The following is a 25561-nucleotide window of genomic DNA, read 5'->3' as shown; positions in this document are numbered from 1 at the left end:
TAATTTTGGCTGTGTGTTTTCAATCTCTTAAATTTAAATTTTTTAAAAATGTTATTCAATAGTTTGTATTTACGTTATTTTCAGAAATTGCACCAACAACACCAATATGTGCTCCAATTTTCATATGCCCCACAACTTCATAAAACCCTTGAAGACCCAGATTAGAACTGGTCTTGAGCCTACCATGCTTGTCATAATAGGCAACTAATTGGATTTGGTTGGTGGTCAGACTCATTGACTTGGTTCGTGCATTGCCTGGCCTGTGTGCTCTACTGTTCATCTGCCCCTTAACTAGAAGCACTTTTTGTAACCAGCTTTATGTAATCATCAGGATCTATCCGTCAGCTGCTGTTCTACTTTATATCCACTTAAAATATCCTTTGCAAATGACTAAATACATTGTCTTTGTTTTCAATCTGATCCATTTTGACTGACGGTGGTCCATGTTGACCTGAAAAATCAACCGTTATTACCAAATATGGCTGGACCATCTTTGCAGGAGTCTGTTTTGACGGGTAGAAGTATGAAGTGAGAATCTTGAAGAACTACTGGACAAGCTTCCTCCCAACTCTGGCTGTGTTTCCCCCTTGGGGATTCCAGTTTAGAGGTTTTTTTTGTTGTTGTATTTTTTTAATTTATTGTTCCGAGAGTTGGAGAGTAATTCAGTATTCCGTCAAAAACATTTTGGATTGTATAGAATGACACAATACACTCTTTTAAAATGTAAAGGTTTGGGAAAAAACATTGTCACATTGACAACCAAAAAGATTGCAACTCACAATCAGATTTCGGGATCATTCCAAAATTGTTTAGTTTCACTACATTCCCAAAAGACATGGATGATGTCCTCAGTGACAGCATTGCAAAAGCTAAATACACTGTTGTCTACAAGATTCATTGTTAATAGTTCCTTCTTTGTGTAGATAATTCCATGTAGAAATCTGTATTGAAAATCTAAAAGTTTTACATCCTTACATCTTATAGAACAGTAAATATCTTTTTCCAACTAAACTCACAAGAAAAAGTTGATTGCCATTTTTTCACAAACTTTAAGATTATATTCATTCGATATTGATTTATCATAAAAGATTCTAGGGCCGTTAACAGGTTTCATCAGATCACTTAAGCAACTGGAGATGTTTTAGTGTAACATACAAGCTTATTCCCAGCACGTGACACCTTTATTACACTCTCGTTAACATCGCTGCCACCAGTGTGGGCTCGGCCATTACAAGAATCGTGAAATTTGCCCTCTAACCCCAAATGTAGTCACGTTCATACTTTTGTTTATGTTTGGGAATGCCATCATAGTTCATTTTGAAAAGGTTTACGACTGACCATATTTTCGAGATGAATTTACTTTGTTGTTTGTATAATCAGATTGGTTCGAGATTGCAGACTATCGGAAAGTCAACCAACTTCTCCCTTACATTCTTACTATATCAATTACATGATAGTTTTCATGAAATAGAAATTCAAATTGACAAAGAAAGAAAGTAATTTAGCAGGGGTAAGTGTTTTCGGTGTCATAACAGTCACTTGTTTGTAAACATAACAGTCATTCGGTTGCGAGTTCAACTCCAAGCATGGTTGTGGTTATCTATCATTTTTGGGAGTTTTGACTGGTGGCAGCAATAGTATAGAGAGCTCTGCGAACGGGATATTGCTGTGAGAAGCTTGTGTAACATACACTAAGGGGAAATAACTCTGGTTGGACTAGCTCTTCTATTGGGCCCATAAGTCTCGCGAAGCACTACTTCTGGTACTAGCATTTCCGGTGACATGCCAATACAGTAGAACAGTCGACAGTAGAACACGGATATAACGAACTACAAGGGACCAGAGAAATCAGTTTGTTATACACGTTTTTCGCTCGGAAACGTCCGCCATCTTGGATAAGACAAATCACAATACACGTAATTGCAGTGTTAGACTGAAATCTTCATGGCCTAATTTCACTGCAAGTTCGTCAGCTTTGGTCTGCAGTAACGGAACACTAAGCGGAATGTTTTTGCTTCTCAAGGCTTGAAACCATTTGAAGAGGGCGTCCTCTACGTCTTGGTGATTGGCAGCTCGTAACCTCTTCCACTGACACTTGACACTGAGTGAGATTTCTCAGTTCGCTATACACGTCACTAATTAGTGATAGATGGGCTTGTCAGTGATCAGATATCAGTTCGCTGTATCCGTTAGTTCGCAGTAGAGAGTTCGTTATATACGTAAATTTTTTATGATATTATATAGGGGATAAATCGGGGATTTTTTAACAGTTTGTTGTATCCGTTTGTTCGCTATATCCGTGTTCGTTATACCCGTGTTCATATATATACGTGTTCTACTGTACTCATGAACTAGTTCTGCTTTCGAAATGCGCGACCGCCAAAGCTAGCTCTGTAGACGGGACCAAGTATACTACCATGTTTGGTTGTTACTGCTGTTGACTGACAACCATAGGACCGTTCGTAGAGGTATGTGTTCTTTTCTTTACCTTTAAAATAATTTTAACAACCAGTGCAGAACTATAGTCTTAGTGGACAGTGTTTTATGATTACGGAGGATGTGTTACATGTTTATGTGATGTTAGATTTTTTATGAAGATGCAACTACTAATAGGTAGGCCACATTCCCCAACGTACCATGGAATTTTGGTATCTGACAGAATAAACAGCGTCATGGAAGACGTGCCTTTGACAGTTTGAATAGGCAATGAATTATTTGGCCACATTTGGGGATGAAATTTGGAATATCTATGCTATGAATATATTTTTAAGCTTGAAATTTATTTTAGGAAATTCTATTAATTTAATTTTTTAGTAATTATAGTACTTAATAAACCAGTCATATGTTTTAAACTTAAATTTAAAAATGCATTATATTTGGTCATATTCACTCTGTCACACACCTTTATAAAGTAAATAATTTTCCATTATGAAATTTGTTAGTTTTGATTAGAAATATATTTTTTAAATATTTATTTTATGACCGAGCAATGTAGTAAGCATGTGCATAAATTGTTGTGTAATTATCAAAATTAGTTTGTATATTAAATATGAATAGATATGATAACATGCAGATGTATTATTTCTTGCACTTTGGTAGGCTTGCACTAAAATTTTACTCTCATCTACATGTACAGGATGACAGAAATTAAGAACCCACACACACACACACACCCACACACACAAACACACAAACACTCAAAAATGGTTCATTGAAATAATTAAAAGTTTAATTACTGTACTTTGGATGAATGGCAGTCATTACTGCATGCCAAAGGGATTTTCTAGCCCTGCCTGTAAATATTCTGATCCAAAAAATAATGATCCTAATTAAATAAATGTCCTCTCAACATGCACCAAAAAAGAATATATGTGAAACTTCTATTATAAACATAAATACAAATTACTCAATAGTTAATCAAATAACAATGAAACCATATCAATACATTATATTGATAACCATAATTTTTTAGTATTTGAAATACATATATCAAACCCCAACCTGTAAAACGCACATATCCTTTAATTTCGAATTCCATTCGAAGATACATTATCATGGTCATAATGAAAGTATGTCAGTTAATTTTTCTTCTTCTTCTTTTACTTGCATAATTCAATTGAAGACCTCTAGGTCTTAGGTGGTTTCAGGTTTGTGCAACAAGTAACTTCTGTTAGTATTCCATATGAATACTCACAGTGATATGCGTGAACTTATTTACCAAATTATGTAAATATGATTTGTTAAGTCCATTGATGAATAAAACTGGTGTTGGACAATGGTAATTTTACACTGTGCATGTACTTGATGTCTTAGTTCTATGTTGTTGCTCTGTTAACCATGTGCAGAACTTGAATGATTTTTTTCTTGGTTATGCAGGAGTGAATTTCTGCTGCACAGCAACCAAAAGATGAAGCAGCATCCAGCATACAGCAACTTCAAGTCAGAAAATGCAAGACAAATACACTGAATTATGCAGGCGATAACCAATGGCATGTCCTACACTAAGAAAGATACTTCCCAATAAATGAAGTGTAATGTTATTCTGAAGGAAGAAATTAAAAGTGTGTTACACCTCGTCAGCAATATAATTGTTATAACACTGCAGACTGTGATTGACTGCATTGGATAGATTAATTGTGATGAACGATAGTGGTTTTTTAATAATATTTCTGGTTGTGAGGCTCAAACGATCCATGTAAAAAAAATTGCTTGGAGTCCAAAACATTACTACGTTCAACGTATTACTCAATGAACACTGATGAACACAATTTAGTAAAACAACATTGACTTGATACAGAGATAAAAATAATTGTACCTATTTTTCATATATTTTTATTTCAAATATTCTGCCAATAAAGCCAAGTTAAACAAATGAGGTGAGTGACATTTCACATTTTCCAGTATCCATATGGACCAATCTGTTTTAAGATTTCTGGTCAAGAATAATGTGTATTGGCTATTGTCCAATGAATCAGTGTATTTGCATGCTGAACCCTAATACAGCCGATGCAAAAGGAAGACATGTTGCTATTTCACCAAGGAATTAATTTCATAAAGCAACAACAGTTTTCTGCTAATCCATTGGTTATGTTTAATTTTCATTGGTGAGCATCTATTGTATTTTCCAGGAAGATTTTGACCCATAAACTGAAAAACTATTATCATACATTCAATGTGCTTTGTTATGATATTATATTTAATATCAATTCAGTATCATGGCTGATACCATAAATATAAAAAAAACTTTCTTTTGTATGGCATTATCCACACTTAAAAACAATAAATAAGCTTTAGATTTATTCAGTAATTTTATTACCAGGTCATGATTATTCTCAAAATATTAAACATTCTTGGCAAATATTCCCAAAGCCAAGCCTGAACAAATAACTGTGCCACGGTGAATTGGAATATTTTCAACAGCCTGCACTGTCACTTGTGTCAGTATCTAGATTCACACTGGACTTTATATGAGAGTCCCAAGATGTTCTGCAACACCATGTTGATGACAAGTAGGTCCTATTCCAGCAAGTGTCCAGTGTACATGGTGTATTCTGATGGTCACGTAAATCATTTACAGAACCAGTACTTCAGATAAGACTTTAATATGTTCACAACTGTATACACAACAAAAGTTGTTCTCTCATAGGCAATGTAACATTATCATCATGATATTGGCACATAATTTTTTTTATTAACACCAGAGTCCACATCTATTTTATGGTCTCTGTTAACACAGGCACCCCTATAATTCTCTTTGGACAACATTATTACTCAGATATATTACAAGTATTGACAAAAAAAATCAAAACAATTTACATTGCCAACATACACATAATAGCCATTCTTATGACTATAGTTTGTGTCTTTCTCCCATGGACCCATAAATATACATTCTGTGACGTTCCTTGTCAGAGCTGAACATTTAATATTGGAAAAAAGGCTCTGGATAGATATAATGGAAATTTGCAATAACATTGTATGACGCATAAACTGGGAGCATATTGCAATTGCAAATACCGTCTTTTTTTTTGACAATAAATAAATAACAAATTCAACGAGTCACAGTACGACTGTTCATGCTCATATTTCAACGCCATCATCACTGTAGTGTGATGATTTAACCGATCAGTATTGACTTATCAACACTGACAATTATACCTAGCCTATCAGAAGTGAGTGAAAACTTACCTCAATATTCATGAATGATGGGTAGTGGCCAGTTTGACATCGATCATAGGACTTCTTGACAACACTGCAACTGCTTTGACAAGCCAACACTTGTTATTCATGCCACATAACTCGAGTTTTTAATGCCTGTGACAATGTCCAGAGCTCCAGATAAGCTTTTGGTGTTGTGGGTATTTTACCCATGCATTTTAAAATCATTGGGTATCAGTAATTCTATCTGGGTATTCAAATTTCTGTTACCCACTAGTTTTTACACATGTGGGTATTTAAGTTAAATATTTAAAATCACTATTCATCTAGTCACTGCAAACTTGTGTTGTGTGGGTTCGAGAGCTTTATAGGACTCAAAAATACCGCGATACTTCCACAAGAAAGTGTGATGGCAAATGATCATGATGTAACTGTCATCGTGGAGTTTGGCAAGGTTGACGGAATGTCCGTATATAATTTCAAAATAAGTTACTGAATTGCTAATCAAATATGCAGGGTTACTTCACAATATTTTGATGATATGCACAAGTTTTATTTTTGTATCGTATCTATAATGTTCGTTGCGTATTTGATACGCTTGAATTTTATTTCACTGCGTATTTCTGCATTTCTGATGCATATTTTACGCAGATACACAGCTTATCTGGAGCTCTGAATGTCATGTTTTTCTAAGCTACACCAGAGTGTTCCGAATATGATTAGCCGGGCCCTGTCCGACGTAACACTGCTGTCGCCACTGCCGCGAGACGTTGTTTGTCACCAGAAGTACTAAACAATGTAAGGTCTCGCACAGTCCCGTGACCTACTTACATCCCCTATTTTGTGCATGCTACAGGGGCACTGTCATTTTTAATATTTTTTGCAGGTGGCATCGTGTTGATAACCGCCATGTTTGCAGTTGTGAAGGCTATAGAATGTCCTTGAATTAGTTTATACGGCACTTCCTTTCTTGAGGGATTACCTGTTAGTCATACTGTCAAGTTCATGTCATTAAATAAACTTGTTAACCCTAAAGGCTCTTTTGTATCATGTTTTTAGTTGGTACCTATGGCTACAACTGGTAACCTGTAACAACAAAGGTTTAAATACAAATTCTGCAAACTTATGTTTCTAGTTTTCATGATTGTTGTTTTCCATGAGTCGTGTCTATTGAAACTTACATATTGTAGTCTAATATTGTTCCTTTTATCGGATATTTTAGTTTCAGTTCTTCAAAAGGACATCAATCCGTTCTCATTGCATACATCTTTAATTGAGAAGATTCCATTATTAGCCCATTGCTTTATGTAGTATGTTGCTTGTTTGAAGTTGTGATTAGGCCAAAATGGTTGGGACAAAATTTCTTCTATATTATCAATATTATTTTTTTTACAAAATTTGTTCAAAGCTTTCAATACATGTTTCCAGTAGGGGTTTTTAACATAAGATTTCATGTCAACATTAGCACTCAAGGGTTACTATATGATTGTTTTTTTACATTATAATCTGAGCGTAGATAGTTTTATTGCGTCAATAAAGGCTCTAATGTTTTTCATGCGTAATCCACCTTCCTCATATTTTCTTGTCAAAGTGGTCCTTTTGATTTTGTCTTTTTTATTGTTCCAGTTAAAATTGTAAAATATTTTGTCAAGTGATAAGACAGTCCTAAGGAGGGTTTGGTAGTGTCTAATATATGTGAACTAGGTTTGACAAAGCGAAAGTATTTTTTCATATTAACGTTAGATTTCTTTTTCTCCAATTTGCAAGCAATCTGTTTATTTCTTCAAGCTTTCTTTTAGTATTGATTTATACCCAGAGTTCACTTAAGTTTGGATTAAACATAATACCTAATACTTCAAATTCCTTATTGTGCCATTCTATTTGTAAGTCTTGACATAATTGATCATTGCTACTCGCTTTTGAGCCTATCCATATTGCTTTTGTCTTATCTACATTAATTATGAAGGCAGACCAGTTTAGTGTTGATACTTGTCATAAGATGTGACATAATGGAATGGGTTGTCTGGCACCGTGACTTTATTGATAGTGTGTCATCATGCATTGTGGACCATGATCAATCATATCATCAATCACACCATGATCAATCATATCATCAATCACTGGTTTGTCTGGTACAGCTTCAATTATTTTACAGGCTGCAGTCATATACATGGAATACTGTTGAGTGCAGCGTTAAATAACAAAAAACAGAATCTGGTTGTTATATATTGTGCTTATATGATACACAGATCAACTGACACACCCAATATTCAATACTGGTGCAGAAAAAATATAGAGATACTTTATCCCATCAATTTAGCTAAAACATAAATTATTTGCCACTAAAATGAGAAGTCATACAGAAGTGTATTTTTTACCTCAAATCTTAACACTCCCATATTAGCATCACTAACACTTTAACGTGTTGTTTTTCAGATGACATCAACCAATTTCTCTGATGTTGTTCACCTGCGCACCTTGCTGGAGAACCTGTGTAACACATTCCAGGAGTTCCGTGCTCATGAGCACATCGAGAACAAATACATCATGCGGAAACTAAAGGTGAAGCTGAGATCCCTATCCATCACCAACAAAGCAGTATGCAACTGCCATTCTGATAACCAGTTGTCAGAGATGCTGAGATTGGTGTATGCAGGCTACACTTGGACAAGCAAGACTGCCAGTGAAAGGCTCAACTATGGCCTGCAACTGCGGAAGGCCTTGGAAGACTTCACTCAGCAGTTTCTGCCCCATATGGAAGAGGAGGAGGAGGTAAGTTAATGAGTTTACTGCATGAACTCAATCAGTTAAATCATCCATGTGGACGACAGTGGTCGAAACTGAGTATGGAAGTCACTTTGGTGAAACTCACAAACCTGCCTTGGCGTTGAACCTGAAATTTATCTTTTTAGGATTTGAACCAATAATCATTCAGATTCTTCAACAATTTTTACAGGACATAACTTTGCTCAGTGTGTTATTGTGCCCTTGCCACCTGTGATTGTTGAGGGGGAGGGGTACATAAAAAATTAAATATTTAGTCAGCAAAAACATAATTATGATATTAATTTTGTATAACTGGTTCAATCAACTTATCATTGAATACCCATGTAAGTTTATAACTGAGGAAATCTAATACCTGATGTTGCAAATATATAGAATACTAAACGAGCTCCCGTGTAATACCAATTTTACGAAACGAGTGAATAGCTCTGGTATCTGACGAGTGAAAGCGAGTCAGATACCACAACTATTCACGAGTTTCATAAAATTGGTTTTACACGGGAGCGAGTTTAGTATTTTATTTATTACTGGCCATTTATAACGTTTTTAGAATTATACTGTTGAGTGTGAATAGGCTGACACGTACACGATCCACGGCATAATCCAATTGAGTTTAACACAGTAATACTTCAAACACGTCCAAAGTTGAAACGTATGAATTTAATACCATACAACGGTCCATCTTAGAATTCAGGCGTCCATTCCACAAAATTATCGTCGCGTTAAGGTTATCGCAACTCACATACTTTAACTTAGACCAAGGACTGTCGTTGCGCTACCGTACGATCGCCTTGTGGAATGGGGCCTTGCACCTCAAAGTTTACAATCACGTCACAATACCCGATGACGTAATTTGTGGAATTTTGTTGCAAGATCCTTCGGCGAAACAATGCCATGTGACGTCAGCCTAGCAACAAGGTTGCTGGGGTCATCGAGTGTGCATAAGCTCCTCTCAGTGATCTATTATCTCCACACGCAATGTCGTTGAATTAGCCTAGGGATGTTGAGAGCTTTCAATATTTGTTCGCGAAACGTGTTCCGAGAGTACATAAGCACGCGTTTTGGTATTACACAATGTGTAATACAGCTGTATGTTTATTAAACGGGTGATCTCTTCACGGGCAAGTAATAAAATGATTTTATCAAACGAAAAAACTGCATATTTTATCAGCCTTTATCATTGGTGCTGTTAGTCCTTGATGCATCACAATGACATGTTTAGGGCTCTGTAAAATCTCAACAGGTAACACTGTTTCCTAATTTGTTTGGCAAACCATGTATGGTGGAACTATCCAGATCTTATCACCTGAAAATAGAATAGTATCTTATATGTATCCCTATTCGGCATAAAGGACATAAGCAAATGTACATAAGTTAAGCAAGATTCATTTGCAGCAACAGATGGGTACGTTAATTTTGTACATGGACATTTTTTAATACAAGAGCATCTCTCACAAACTTTGTATAACTCATTAAAAGATTCTTCTTATTACCTTGATTACAAGGTAACATATTTTATAACCATAGGGTTAGAAATAACCATGTTCATAAAAATCATGTGCACTTGACCAAATATCACTTCCAGTGTATTGTTTACATCATCTGGACGGCATTGTTGACATTCAAATCTTATTGTGACGTAGGGTTAGAATGACTTCACACTAGAAACAATGTCTTAGCTGAAGATTGTTGACGTCATTCGACAGTTATGGTTTTCTAGGACGGCGGCCATGGTCAGTGCATTTTTCTAAAGGTGAGCTCAAAAAGATTAAGAAATAATAGGTAATAAAGAAATTATTACACTCGCATGTGTGTCATACTGATTTTTTTCTTGTGTAAGAAATCATGTTTTACTCTCTCTCACTCAGGAAATACTACAATTCTCAAACATGTTTGTAATCTCCTGCATGATCAGTCAGTTAAGGGCATATGCATAAAGCCATACTTGACTGTTTACAATACATGAAATAGCTATATATAGAATACTTATACTCATAGAAGAAAATACAGTGTATTAAAGGAATAGCGCTGAGGAAATGGATGATGCAACTTGTTTGTCAGATGTAAATCAGGGAGGAATTCAAAAATTCAAAAAGCATTTGTGTTCATGAGTACTGTAGTGTAAGGAGACTTCTGCGCATAAAGGCCCCTTACTGTTTTTTGTGTGCACCATTTTTCAAATTACCAGGTATGCATGAATTGCATAAATTCCCAATCACTGCATTTAATGCTAAATTATTTGAAAACATTGAGTTTTCTTAATCTTTGTTTACCAATAACAGTGCAATCAAACAGGCAAAGGTCATCTGCATACATATATAACAATGTATCTAAGAAAGCAATGCCTTCAGAGATACCTCTGACATTACATTCATCATGTTCATGTGAGTGAGTGAGGTTTTACACCACTTTCAGCAATATTCCAGCAATATCTCAGCGGGGGACACCAGAAATGGGCTTCACACATTGTACCTATGTCGGGAATTGAATCTGAGTCTTCTGTGTGAGGAGCAAACACTTTAACCATTAGGCTACCCGACTGCCCCTCATGTTCATGTAACATACCTTCCAACTCAATGACAAAGTGAGAGAATAATAAAGGACTAATATCACATTCCTGTGTTACACAACTAAGAGTGACAAATTAATGAGAAATAGGATTATTGGAGTTTTACAGCAAATTTTGCCCGAGAATGCATGTAAGAAAAAAACATGAATGTGCTTCTTTAATATGGTATATTAAAACAATTTTCTTCAACAGTCAAATGCTTTTCGGAAATCAACAAATAAACAGTAGAATCTTCCATTAGTCTGAGACAGATACTTTTGTACCAACACTGTAATACAATATATTATCAATAGTACTGTAACCAGCTCTAAATCCTACCTGGGATTCTGGAATTTTATCATATACATCGCAAACACTAGGTAATTTTGTATACAATCTATAAGTAAATATTTTACTCATAATATTGCTAAGGATAATACCTTTCAACCATTCCACAGGAAAAGTTCCACTATTCAGCATTAAATTAAATAAAACATTGAGAAATGATAACATTTCAAGATTACAACTATTAATCAGTCCCACCATATTTTTAGTGCTAAAATTAAACTGATGACTAACTAAGGATTTGTGTTTGCAGGTGTTTCAGCCAATGCTGATCAAGTACTTCACATATGAGGAGCTGAAGGAGATAAAAGCCAATGTAATCAAGCAGCACCTGGCACAACACCGTTCACCGGACAGCCACACTGAGAAGTGTGTGGAGGACGCCCTGTCCAGTGAGTTCTGCTATCGCCAATTGCCTGTTCTGGTCCCATATGTCCCTTTTCACCTGTAACTTAGGTCAAACACTGTATGCATAAAATCCACATTAGGACCATCATCTTCCCAATCATCTCGGCTTGAACATCATGTCACTCATGTTTTATACAGTGTTACAGAATGGGAAATATGGTGAGATGTGTAGCATGGATAGTATGCTTCTCAGCCTGTTTGAACTTCAAGTGAATGATGGCGAATATTTATTATGCACCCATATCACATGCACATAAATATTTTAGTATCAGACAGCCAGTTTGTTAAATGTTTCTGACCAGAGTGTACAGAATGTACTTTTACCCCACTATTATATACAGTTATTGGCGAAAAACTGTTGACATTTAATTCGCAACTAAAGGGGTTTTGTCAAGTATTGGATAATTTTAGATCCCTTGTCATGCCAATTTAGCATGGCAAGGAGGCAAAACATTGTCATTCTGTTCATGATGCTGACTGACCGAAAATTAAAATTAAAACCATAAGATATGGCAAGACAACTATGATTGTTAATACTTATTATAATTTCTCAGTCAATCAATATATGTACTTTCCCATATCTGATCATGTTTTAACATTCTATGAATTGCTACACATATATATACCTCGTGTACCAATGTTACATTTATGTCTACTGAATTGAAATAAAAATATTTAAAAAAAGAAAAAGAACTATGATTGTTAAGGCCACACTTTTTAAATTTTTATGTTTCACAGATTTATTCCAGCTTTTCCACAGAAGATTGATCGAAATAAAAATAAAAATAAATAGCTATGTCAATCATTTATTCTGCCCTGGACTAAAAACTGCAGCTGGCTTATTGAATCATTGATTGTGATGTAGACATGGAACTTATATACAACATTTTATTTTGTATAAGATGGTCAATGTTACTAGCAGGAGACATAATAAAAATAAATCTTTTTATGTTTTATGTATTTCTTTTCCAGCTGCTTTTCAGCAGGGGCAGCGGGCCCGTGAATCGAAAAATGAAAAATTTGGCACAAGTTCTGTTTATAGGCAAAGATTTTGTGATCAACATGTAAACATTGAATGGACAAGCTCAAAGTAGAGCTTGTTTGCATCATACCTGTGCCACGATTTCTTGTCTGCCAGTTTACGTACATGCTCGCCCACTTCAACATGTAATTGTTGCTAATTTCATATTAAATGACTAAGCATGCTAAAAGTCACGTGTGATTGAATAAACCACCTGACCATGTAAATAAATTACCCCAACCATTTCTTATTTTATCGCAAATGGACATTTTCTGAAATGTGGCCCTGACATCTAAACATGAGTGGTCTGTTGCACACAGCATGATGAAAAACGAGGTACAAAAATACAACTACTGAACAGAACCACTGAAACATCAACTTAACAACTAAAATAATCACAACTCTACCTCTGAGTAGACAAACAACTTATGGATACAATGTGCTGTAAATTTTTATTCTGATGGCGCTATGGTTGGTCTGCTGAAATAGTCTTTTACGTGTGTCTAACATACTATGATCATACTAATCTAATTTATTTATTTTCTATGTGTGTGTGTGTGTGTGTGTGTGTGTGTGTGTGTGTGTGTGTGTGTGTGTGTGTTTTGTTGGCTGTTTTATCTAATACACATTATAAATTTCCTCGGAAAATGAATACCATAACAAGGTAGGGTGTGTTCCATATTCTGCAATCCCTATTAACATTAGATTATTGATTATCATTGATGTAGAGTGTACTCTCTAATATCGTATAATAATATTTCGCAAGTCTTAAACTTTTATTTGATATGTTACCTGTTGTGTCAGCAATGATTATATGGTGCCACAATTCGCTGTGCAGAGTTGCATCCTTTGGAACTTATGATCATGGGTTTGATTCTTGGTTCACCCTAATTATGTTTTGAGGTTTTTCAGCACAATACCTGTGCTCGTGAGTTTAACGAAAAATGATAAACGTCTGAGACCTGCATGAGTTCGGGCTTTCCTCCCACATTATCATGATTAAGCTGATGTACCCTGATATAGGTGGAATACTGTTCAAAGTGGTGTTAAACCAAACTCACACACTTACTCAGATGTTGACCTCCAAAATTCATTCAGATGTCCTCTTCAAGTTGTCTGTTACTTCCAGTGGCTGAAAAGTTCTGAGCCTAACTAGAAGGATGCATAGTACAGTTCCATGTATTTAGCGCAGTAATTTCCACGCAACAGGCAGTATTGGAAGTTTGTTGCAGGGAGTGTCATGTTTTGAGGGTGAAGGACCCATTTGTAGCAATCCTGGGCTGCTGTTGTGATGCAGGGTCTCACTCATCCTGGCCAATCTCTGGTGGTGCCATATTGCAAATATATCATGCTCTGGGCAAATTTGTAATGCCTTTACCAGCAATACCTATACCTGTGATTTATCATCTTCAAGGCAACAACTAATCTCATTATTTGTTGAGTGTTGGCAAGACAATTATCACCTGTGACAAATTTCATGACTTGCACATGAAAACATATTTTCAGTCACAAGAAAACGAAGCGTGCAAATATCAGTGGTCATAAATATTATGTCTATCAAAAGTCAACAAAACGGTTTGGTAACACTTTATCAGTAACAATGAATCCTAATAGAGTGGATATACAATACACAGGACACTGGAGGATAATCAGATGTCAGCAGCATGTCAGACAAAGGTCCAAGTCCCTATAAGGGACTTTTGTAAAAGTGTTTATGTTGTGCTGTCAGCACATAGCATGGGTTTCCATTAGTCATTGACCCATCTGCCCTTGAATTTTCAGATAAGATACTTCTCCAGAACATCTGGACATATAATATTTGCTCAATATTTTCTTTTTGTCCACTTTTATGAAACAGTTAGGATTTCATTTTTTCCACGTATGCTTCTCTGAGGCTCAAGTGGTAAGGTTTCCAATATAAATAAAAGGTGAGTTCTGCCTCTGGTTCACTAGTCCATAAAGCAGTAAAAGTTGGTTCGAGTTATTACAAGTAGTGTTATAAAAATTTACTCACAGAATCCTGTAAGTACTGGCTTTATGTTATCCAGGGTGATTAGCAGAGTGTTTTAGCATTTGCTCATCATACTAAAGATGTAGTTGAAGTCAACAACCTTGTAACATCCTGAGAAGCCTGAGTACCTCCTTCTGTGATACAACTGTAATGTAACTCATGTCGCTAATGTCAGTTATGTTTGTAATTGCAAATAAAACTATCCATACTATTGCGCATTCAGATATCCTAGATTCTCTGGATTGGACCTTGGCTGGGAACAACATGTTTTGTATGTACTAGTGATACTTTTTGCATTGAAGGTGAGTCATCAGATGAAGAGACAGAGGTGTGTGTACCACTGGTCAGTGTTCAGAGTCTTCCTGATGAGATCCTGCTGTGTGTACTGTCTCTCCTGTCTCCACAAGACCTGGCCAGATGTGCCCAGGTGTGTCAACACTGGAACAAGATGGCCTTGGATTCCTCACTGTGGTCTCACTTCTACCCAGTGCAGTGGGCTCAAGGTCAGTAACACATGTATAATATGCAAGACCGCCTCTTGATCTAGTGGTAGAGGGTCCGCCCAGACAGTCGAAGGTCCGGGGTCGCTATATAAGTGCAATATTCTTAGACGCAAATTCACCTCACTTATCCCATGCAAGACCGCCTCCGTGATCTAGTGGTAGAGGGTCTGCCCAGAGAGTTGAAGATCCGGGGTAACTATATAAGTGCAATAATCTTAGATGCGATGTCACCTCACTTATCCCATGCAAGAACACCTCCGTGATCTAGTGGTAGAGTGTCCGCCCAGAGAGTCGAAGGTCCGGGGTTGTTATATCAGTGCAATAATCTTAGACGCAACATCACCTCACTTATCCCATGCAAGACCGCCTCCGTGATCTAGTGGTAGAGTGTTCGCCCAGAGAGTCGAAGGTCCGGGGTTGCTATATAAGTGCAATAATCTTAGATGCGATGTCACCTCACTTATCCCATGCAAGACCGCCTCCGTGATCTAGTGGTAGAGTGTTCGCCCAGAGAGTCGAAGGTCCAGGGTAACTATATAAGTGCAATAATCTTAGATGCGACATCACCTCACTTATCCCATGCAAGAACACCTCCGTGATCTAGTGGTAGAGGGTCCGCCCAGAGAGTTGAAGGTCCGGGGTAACTATATAAGTGCAATAATCTTAGATGCGATGTCACCTCACTTATCCCATGCAAGAACACCTCCGTGATCTAGTGGTAGAGGGTCCGCCCAGAGAGTTGAAGATCCGGGGTAACTATATAAGTGCAATAATCTTAGATGCGATGTCACCTCACTTATCCCATGCAAGAACACCTCCGTGATCTAGTGGTAGAGTGTCCGCCCAGAGAGTTGAAGGTCCGGGGTAACTATATAAGTGCAATAATCTTAGATGCGATGTCACCTCACTTATCCCATGCAAGACCGCCTCCGTGATCTAGTGGTAGAGTGTCCGCCCAGAGAGTTGAAGGTCCGGGGTAACTATATAAGTGCAATAATCTTAGATGCGATGTCACCTCACTTATCCCATGCAAGACCGCCTCCGTGATCTAGTGGTAGAGGGTCCGCCCAGAGAGTTGAAGGTCTGGGGTAACTATATAAGTGCAATAATCTTAGATGCGATGTCACCTCACTTATCATATGCAAGACCGCCTCCGTGATCTAGTGGTAGAGGGTCCGCCCAGAGAGTTGAAGATCCGGGGTAACTATATAAGTGCAATAATATAGATGCGATGTCACCTCACTTATCATATGCAACCTACTAGGGGTGAAACGATACATCGTTCACCGGTGCATTGTATGTTTTTATACAAAGATCGATACACGATACGTTTTCATCTGTATCGATATTTTTGCTGAAATATATTACTTACTACTTGTTTAATGACCCCTCAGCGATTTTGTCGGTCAATTGGCGCAAAATGTATTGTAAAAAGCGTTCACTACTAAAAATAGCTACAAACATGTCTCCAGCTACTTTTCCTTTAGAACATGCTCCGAAATATTTGTAGTCAAGAAGTTTCCACGCATTTTGACGTAAATATGTATTGTATCCCTACCTATGTGTTGTGATATGTATCATATCGTGACCTTGCTGTACCGTTTCACCCCTACAAACTACACACACAAATTAGCAATCATCAGAGTTTTAAATGAGAGTTTTATTTAAACTATTTCCTTTGTTTACGTGACAAGGCAGCCATTGACCCTGGGTTTACCTGAACCACGCCAAGGCAGTGCAGTTGTAGGACAATGTTGTAGAATATTTAACTTTGTGCAGGCGCAACAGTAATGCACCATCTATATTTTGGGTATGGTTATTAGTATTATATATTATGTAAACATGCCTAACATATTCATTGTTACATTAAGTCAACTAATGTGTGTATTTGATGCTATGTCTGTTGTAGAATGATATACATAAAATGATGTAATAATGGAATTGTTACAGTGGTACAATTGGTATGTCTGAAAGGTACGGGTGTTATGGATTTGGTCTCGGATACTCATGTATGTTTTGTCACTTTTTCTTTTACCAGCAGCATATATTAATCTTTAAGTTTGCTTGACAGTTATATCATTATGCATCATCACCGACCTTAATAATATCACCAACATTTAATTCTATGTCCAGTTTATTTGTCCATTGTTTATACATATAATTATTTTTATATATAATTATTTTTATATATTTATAAATATAAATGCATACATGAATTTAAATTTTGGGAATTCCCTGTATAATTGATGGTGTCAATGGGAAACCCCTAGCTTATTTTCTTCCATCACAGAAGAGCTCACTGTCAAAGCTAAGATTAGTGTCATGTGATAGGTGTGTATATCTCTGTGTATAAGGCGAGTTTTTCGTACCTAAAATGATGGGGTTAAGAAGGGGGGTCGTCTTATACACGGAGTCGAAGATCTCACATTTTTTTCCACTGGCGATGTCAACCGGCGTCCGATAGCCAGCCCAGCATTTGACAATAAAACTTCGCATTTTATCCTAAATAACTGTTCCAATAACTATTTCCATACATAAACATGATTTGCATCTCTTTTCCTTGAATAAAGTTTAATAATTTCTGCAAATAAAGTTGAAATGACCCTCGCCTCGATGCAGATTGTCAAACCAGCTGACACGGTAAAACAATCAACATCCGTGAGTAGAGAGCTGGAAGTACTGGTAAGCATTTGCATATTGCACATGTGACCTAACATGTGATAACCGGTGAAGCTGAAATCAATTCCCGCTGTATTCACAGTTGTATTAACAACTGTTGGAGACAGTGTGAATAAGTGATTGTGGAATAAACACGCTGATTGTGAAGCAAATATAAGCCTAGTTAGTTACAACATAGTTAATTGGCGATTAAATTACTCATCATTGTCTCTTATATGTTATTACTTCATAAATGAATTTTATTTTACGGGCACCAATTTGGTGTCGTACTGTCTAAACACAAAATGGCAACATGTGCTGGAGTTACACACGCAACCAATCATCGTAGAAAAAACAACGCAAGATAAACATATTTTTATTGCATATATAAGGTTTGTGTGCGCACTTGTGATGTGCTTCATTCCAGGTTGCCTTATACACGGAGTATAGGATTTTGGGTTGATTTTGAAGGCGTGTACAGGGGGGTCGTCTTATACGTGGGGTCGCCTTATACACAGCGATATACGGTATGACATGCCTGTCAAGAATAGCTCAAATTGCAGCTGTAATTTTTGTTGTAAGTCACTAAGATTTGTCTTAGCTGAGACCACTTTGTGAATAGGATGCCTGTAACTTTGTACAAATAATCCCAGCTGTGGTGTCTTTAAAATTGCTCACAGAATTCTGATACGATTTTAAACAAGGTGGCCATATTTATAAACCCATTAATGGCTATTAATTAGCCATCTTTTTTTCATAGTGTTTTGAAATTTGGCAAAGATGTAGTTTATGGTTGTGTACTTGCATGAGATTCACACTATAGATCACTATAACCCCCAATTAATTTTTAGATGTTTATATACATCTGAATTCTTTTTTATATAACTGTTAAGTGTCAATTCCAAAATTAAAACAATATGTTAACCCAGAAATCTGTACGTAAAAGAATCTAGTGTGAAACCAACAACCAACCAACAAGCGTTACACAATTAACAAATGTATTACAAAAATAAACAAGGTTTACAAATCAATACAAATTACTGCACAGCAATTACAATGGCAGTACACAATCAAGTGGTAGTATAATATTCAATGGCAATAAATAATATGATGGCATTGGTCAGTATCAAATACAAAAATACCATGATGATAGCAGAGTCAGTGATAATAATATATATTCACCCAGTGGCGACAGTGGTCAATCTTTCGAGATGGGCCAGGCAGGGAATCAGGGATGATGAGCGATCCTCACATGAAAGCTGGCTCCGAAGTGATGAAAAGTGTGAGAGGTCCCTAAACATGCTCTTGTCCCACTATATATGCAGCCCCACAAGCTCCTGGAAATTTTCACATTGTGCCTTCACAACATAGAACATTACAGAAGTTTCGGTAACATACTATCACTCTGCGTGATCAATGGACCAGAAAATTACACACCACACTAGCATCTAAATATAGTAACTTCCTGATGACTGATCCCTGTCCAAACACAATGCAATGAGCGTCTACCGAATCCCAACAGAAACAATGCACCACTGCTACAATCACTCTTAAACATTATTAAAATACACTGCCATATAACATGACCATAATGGTATAACGTCACTGTGCATAATTACCCTTTTCAGCTTGCATACCTGGATATCTTTACAGATCTTTGTGTACAGACCGAATGCTGGTGTCATGTATACCAGAACTCTACTGGAGTGAATAATGGAAAAAGCGCTATGTCTCATTTGTTGTAACGCGTATCACTGTTGTGAGCTTATGCAATGTGTGCCACATCAAGGGCATCTCATGAACAGATGCAAACTAGAAGTCACCTGGAACAGTACTTTAAACAGAATCATGTTTGAAAAAGGTTTCCACACTGGTTTAAAACTAGCCAGTCGTCTGGACCTTAGGGAGTGACAGCAAATTGAATACCGTAGGGAATGAGGATGGGCATTCCAGGAAAATGCCCTGGACTATTTTACTTACCTGAAAAGTGTTATATCACCAAAGATTAAAACACATTCTATGATATGCATCTAATGTTGATTTTTGACTAGTTGACTGATGGAGGATTCATATTATAACTAGAAAATAAATGTTTGCCTCACCAACAGGGTTTACACTTTGTATGAAAGTAATGACCATAAGAAGATCCAAGTTTGTTTAGAAACCATTTCCATTCAACATTGTTTTCCTTAACAGTGATGTAAGGATAATTATTTTCTCTTTGTCCCCAGTCTTTCTTTTACTCACTATAGATATTTGTACCAAAGTAAAGTTGAAGTGTCATAAAAGTATTGCTTCATAAGTCAAGTGAGATACAGAGGCGTATGGCTCCTTTTATGTTTAAATATGCTGTATAGCCTTTAGGAATAAAATACATGTGACGGATAGTAGGGGTGTCACGATAAATTGAAATATCGATATATTGCTATTGGTACTCACTTAAAGTCAATAAATCGATTGTTAAATCAGTTTCCGATCAATAATATCGATTTCAGTTAGGAATATCGATAGTTTCGATTGTATTTAGCATATCAATAAAATACATTCAATGCAGTTCAAATTTGTTTATCCTTTGATCATGATTGGTAGTAATTTACACATTGTAATGTGGAAGTTTCTTTTTCTTAAATTATTAGGGTAAAGAAAAAACAATTCAGTCATCTCAAACTTTACATTTTGTTATGGTTATCACATTCAAAGGAAACTTCAGTTCCAAGGTATAGTTCAACTCTAAAATCTAAAATGATAGTTGCTAGCAATATCAATAGTTATCGCAATAGTTTCTTTCACTATCAATAGTTATCGCAATAGTGATTTCCATACCAATAGTCACCCCTAACGGATAGTGAAGGTAAGATTCACAACAAGGTGAAGGCAATTCACACACATAATACGTTACAATAACTCAAAAAGTTTTTACTGCAGGCAGATGAAACTTCATACATATTGTTTAGATAGGGCATTGACATGGTATAAGGTATGCACATTCTGTTGCACTGGTTCAATCTATTTCAAGATGCATACCTGTGTCAACTGACTTCAGCTATTCTTATTTACACCTTCCTAATTGTTCCAATGATTGTTGAAACTGTGTTTTCTGCTGCAGGTGTTTGGAGTTGCCTCCCCTCAACTGTTGGGGAAGACCGTGAAGGCAGTGTGGCTCACACTCCCCACAGTTTCATCATAGACGAGGATGCTGATGTCGATGAATCAGAAAGTGTTGAAGATGAGGACAATGAAAACAAACATTACAAACAGGTAAGTTACTGTCTGGCCCAGTTACACTGTCTCCACAATGTCTCCACCTTCTTGTCTCTCAGGTATGCTCACGTGTGGTGCACTGTCCTAAACTTTAACATTTTTTACATTTCCTCTGCATCAACAGTCATGTAGGATTTTTGTCAAATCTGAAATTACTTTCAGCAAAGAAATTATTTTGGAACAAAAATAACTTGTCAGTATTTGAAGAAGTAGTATGAATATGTTATGTAAGTGATTAGAATTTGTGATTATTGTTGTCATTCCAGGCATACAAGGAGTGGAAGATGCTGACTGGCATGACTAGTGGTCTGCTGCAGCATGTCGGGGACAGCATCACACACTGTTCACTGGCTCACAGCAAGGGCCTCACCAACAGAATAGTAAGTACAATCACATCATCAACCTAGCCACAGTTGGATATTCTGTAAATACGTAACCTTCTGGATTGGAGTCTTAAAACATAGCTGATATTAGACAGCTCAAGTTCAACAGTAAGCCATAACGGCCAGTTGTAGAAGTGAACCCTTAATTCTACCAATATTCTACCTTCTGTTTAGAAACCTTCATTCCTCCAACAGTATCTAATTAATGTCAGACCATTACTTTATTGTTTGTTGTTTAACGCCGCACTCAGCAATATTTCAGCTTTATGACGGTGGTCTGTAAATAATCGAGGCTGGACCAGATAATCCAGTGATTGACATCATGAGCATTGATCCACGCAATTGGGATATGATTACATGCAGCAACCAAGTCTGTGAACCTGGCCACACGAACCCGTTAGTCGCCTCTTAACTACAAGCATGGGTTGCTGAAGACCAATTCCAACCCCGAATCTTGACGGGTCCATTACTTTGTTGATCTCAGTCAGTTTCAAATATACAATGAAGATGATTTTATTGTCTTTTATTAAGATAATTGAGTGGGGTTTTTTTTTATTGCATGTTAGACTCAGCCTTTGGCAATGCAATGGTCTCTCCCAAGATCATAAAAGGGAACTACATGTGTTCAAGAGGAAGGTTAAGAGGATGTTATTCAAAATTTTAATATGTTTGATCAAATTGTAACTCCGCCACTGCTGCCACAATTGGTTTGCTTAACCACATCCTTATGACAGATGTTTGAGACTTCATACCTGATATGGGGCGGTCGGGTAGCCTAGTGGTTAAAGCATTCGCTCGTCACGCCAAAGACCCGGGTTCGATTCCTGACATGGGTACAATGTGTGAAGCCCATTTCTGGTGTCCCCCGCCGTGATATTGCTAGAATATTGCTAAAAGCGGCGTAAAACCATACTCACTCACTCACTCATACCTGATATGGGGCGGTCGGGTAGCCTAGTGGTTAAAGCGTTCGCTCGTCACGCCAAAGAACCGGGTTCGATTCCTGACATGGGTACAATGTGTGAAGCCCATTTCTGGTGTCCCCCACCGTGATATTGCTGGAATATTGCTAAAAGCGGCGTAAAACCATACTCACTCACTCACTCATACCTGATATAAGGGGTGGTCAGGTAGCCTATTGGTTAAAGCATTCGCTCGTCACGCCGAAGACCCGGGTTCGATTCCTGACATGGGTACAATGTGTGAAGCCCATTTCTGGTGTTCCCCGCCGTGATATTGCTGGAATTTTGCTAAAAGCGGCGTAAAACCTCACTCACTCACTCACTCATACCTGATATACATCCTAGATACCCTATGGGAAAATTTCTGACATTATTGATTAACATTGATGGTCAAGCATGAAAAATGCTTGTTGTACACAAAAATTTGGGTATTTATGCATGAAATTAGATTAAACTATACATGATCTCTAAAGCAGGATCTCAAGCTTTTCAAGTTTTAGGTGACCTGTTTGAAGCCAAGTCACTAGAGCCCATATTTTGAAGCATTGTTCAAATTTTTCGATCAGTTGGATTGATATATGAACAATCAAAGCATTTTTGCAATCAGTTTAGATGAACTCTTAAGTTCTAAGTCACTAACTCAACACCTATCATTTGTCATGATTGTATTATATGTCAAGGTCTCTTTGAAGGTCATTCACTCTCAAAATGACTTGTAAGTTGTTGCATAAAGGAAGTATTGTTAGCATAGTATGGAGACTTTATAGATGTAACCAGGGCTCCAGATAAAAGCTGTATCGGCGTATGTACAGACGAAAATATGCACGATATGGTGGGGGATATTACATTAAGTAATACGTTACCACTGTTATACCGAGGCTGTTGTCTCCCACAACTGCTGCTTTAGCGAAATCTACCACAGAGATCTCAATTACCTCATGCAGCACGTGCGTAGCCACCTAGCTGCCATGTGACACCCTTCACTCTTGTCTCTTCGCTTACTCTAGCAAGACGTACAATAAACTGCTCAAGCGTTCCTGTTTCTCCGACCATTCGGTGATATTTATTATGTTTATTCTCTCTAATAAACTGTGCTTTTACGGGGCGTTTGCTGTAACTACGCTTGGAAATATTTTTCCCGCCAAAAGGAAATATTTTTTTCCCGCCCTTTTTTTCTATATACTTGCGGGGTGTCTCGTATGCACGTTGCGTCTTACGTTCCCCTGTTCTAGTATATCTTGGGGTTTTTACATCACTTATTCCTCTATATGTTATATATGTATGTTCTATATTCCCATTGCTCGTTTATTTTCTTGTGAAAATACTCGTTTGTGACTATTTGTGGTGCGTGTGTTGTAACCATGTTTTGCTCTTTGTTCATAGTACAAACAAAATGTCTGACATGGATGTTTCGCCGTCCTCCACCCCCTCTACCCCCGCAACCAGGAGCTGCGGGGTGTGCCGCAAGCGAGCGGTTCCGGCTGTATGTGCAGTCCGTTTCCACCCCTGTGGTGGCCGGCTCGTCCGGTCGGGGTCCCCTTGCGGGTACCACCACCACGGCTGCGGCGGATCCCTTGGCGGCCCGTGGGCTGTCCGGGGATTCCGTCGCTGCATTACTTGCATACCTTGTGGACTCCAAGCTGGCGGCCTTATCTCAGGATAGGCCGCTGGCTGTTCCGTCGGAGGTCGGACGCGGGGTCCACCGGTACGGCTGCGGCTCCCGTGGTCACCGGTCCTTCCCCCGAACCGTTGCTCCCGCTATCGGTTAAGGACCGCGTGGCCATGGTTTATGTCCTCTTTGAGGACATGCCCCGGCCGGTACCGTGGGGAATCCCTGACTGTGGGTTCCTCCGAGGTATACGATGAGTCTTCCGACACGGCTTTCCCCGCATCAACCTTGCTGCACGGTATCAAGCCTTCCTTGGAGAACGCCTTCGCGGCGGCCTCCGGTCGGGGTGTCCCGTTGCCTCCGACGTCGTGGAGAAAGGGTTTATTCCCGGTACATGACCTTGCCTTTCCCGAGGCTGGTCCTACCGCGGAGGCCCATGTTGAGCGGTTGGGTGTCCGTGCCCCACCGGCTGCTACGGTAACGCAAGCTACCTTGCACCAGCTGGACGCCCTCGCTCGGCACTCCATGTCTCACGGAGACACTTACTTGGCTGCAGCGGCCAGTCTGGTCGAAGGTTCTCCCACGGACCGTGACCAGCGCATTTACAACTGCCTGCTCAGTTGAAATGCTTCCCTGGAGTACGTTGCCGAGGACTCTTGGCACACACTTGCTCTTGTTGGGTCCCTGCATAGGCGCCTGGGTGCCGCTCCTAACCGGAGCGCGCCCCAGGCTGCTGCGGCCGGTAGGTCTAAGGGGTCGGGTTCTTCTTCCTCTGGGAAGTAGCCCCGCCCTGAGGGCTCTGGTATGGGCAATCAGCTGCCCTTTCGCGGGAAGACGGGGAACTGGGGGAAGCCCAAGTCGTCTAAGGACAGCAAGGGCCCCTCCAGGTGACTCTCATTGGAGGGGTTCGTATGCCGACAGCGCCAACTTCGGTTGGCCCTTAGGTGAACCCGAGTCACTTGGCCCTGGTCAGTTGCGCCTGCTGCAGCCTGTCAGGGCCCCCTCTCCTTCCCCAGTAGGAGCCAGACTCCAGACTTACTGGGAGAATTGGGAACAAGTGTTCGACGACCCGTGGGTGGTCAACACGATTCGGTACGGCTATCGGCTTGATCTCAAAGCGAATCCGCCGTTGCCCCGTTGGCAGGTTTCGATTCGGAAACCGATCTTCCCATCCTCACCGATGCCATCGGCAGGTTGGTGGAGAAGGGGCAGTACGGGAGTTAGCTCTACCAGAAATAACACCGGGGTTTTACTCCAGGATATTTCTCGTTCCCAAGTTGGACAGTGCCGAACTCAGAATGATTCACACGTCCGCTCCCTGGCTGTTCACCCGGTTAACCACCCCCATAGTGGGGTTCCTCCACAGGAGGGGTGTCCGGTACTTCGCGTACCTGGACGACTCGCTAATAG

The 25561-nt window shown here is 38.6% G+C and overlaps 1 protein-coding gene across 1 annotated transcript in view; it reads left to right on the top strand.

Annotated features, from left to right (window-relative positions):
- Positions 1 to 25561, top strand: part of LOC124116967 (F-box/LRR-repeat protein 5-like) — a 79595-nt gene that overhangs the window by 5788 nt on the left and 48246 nt on the right. The window contains exons 2-6 of the mRNA XM_046478627.1: positions 8095 to 8430; positions 11589 to 11727; positions 15078 to 15278; positions 21043 to 21194; positions 21464 to 21577. Coding sequence (XP_046334583.1) covers positions 8095 to 8430; positions 11589 to 11727; positions 15078 to 15278; positions 21043 to 21194; positions 21464 to 21577 — 942 coding nt within the window. The remainder of the gene's footprint in view (positions 1 to 8094; positions 8431 to 11588; positions 11728 to 15077; positions 15279 to 21042; positions 21195 to 21463; positions 21578 to 25561) is intronic.

Source organism: Haliotis rufescens, unplaced genomic scaffold (genome assembly GCF_023055435.1).
Source record: "Haliotis rufescens isolate VD_foot unplaced genomic scaffold, xgHalRufe1.0.p SCAF_22, whole genome shotgun sequence".
NCBI lineage: Eukaryota > Metazoa > Mollusca > Gastropoda > Lepetellida > Haliotidae > Haliotis > Haliotis rufescens.
Note: the sequence above shows the minus strand (reverse complement) of the source record. Positions and strands in the feature narration are given on the sequence as shown.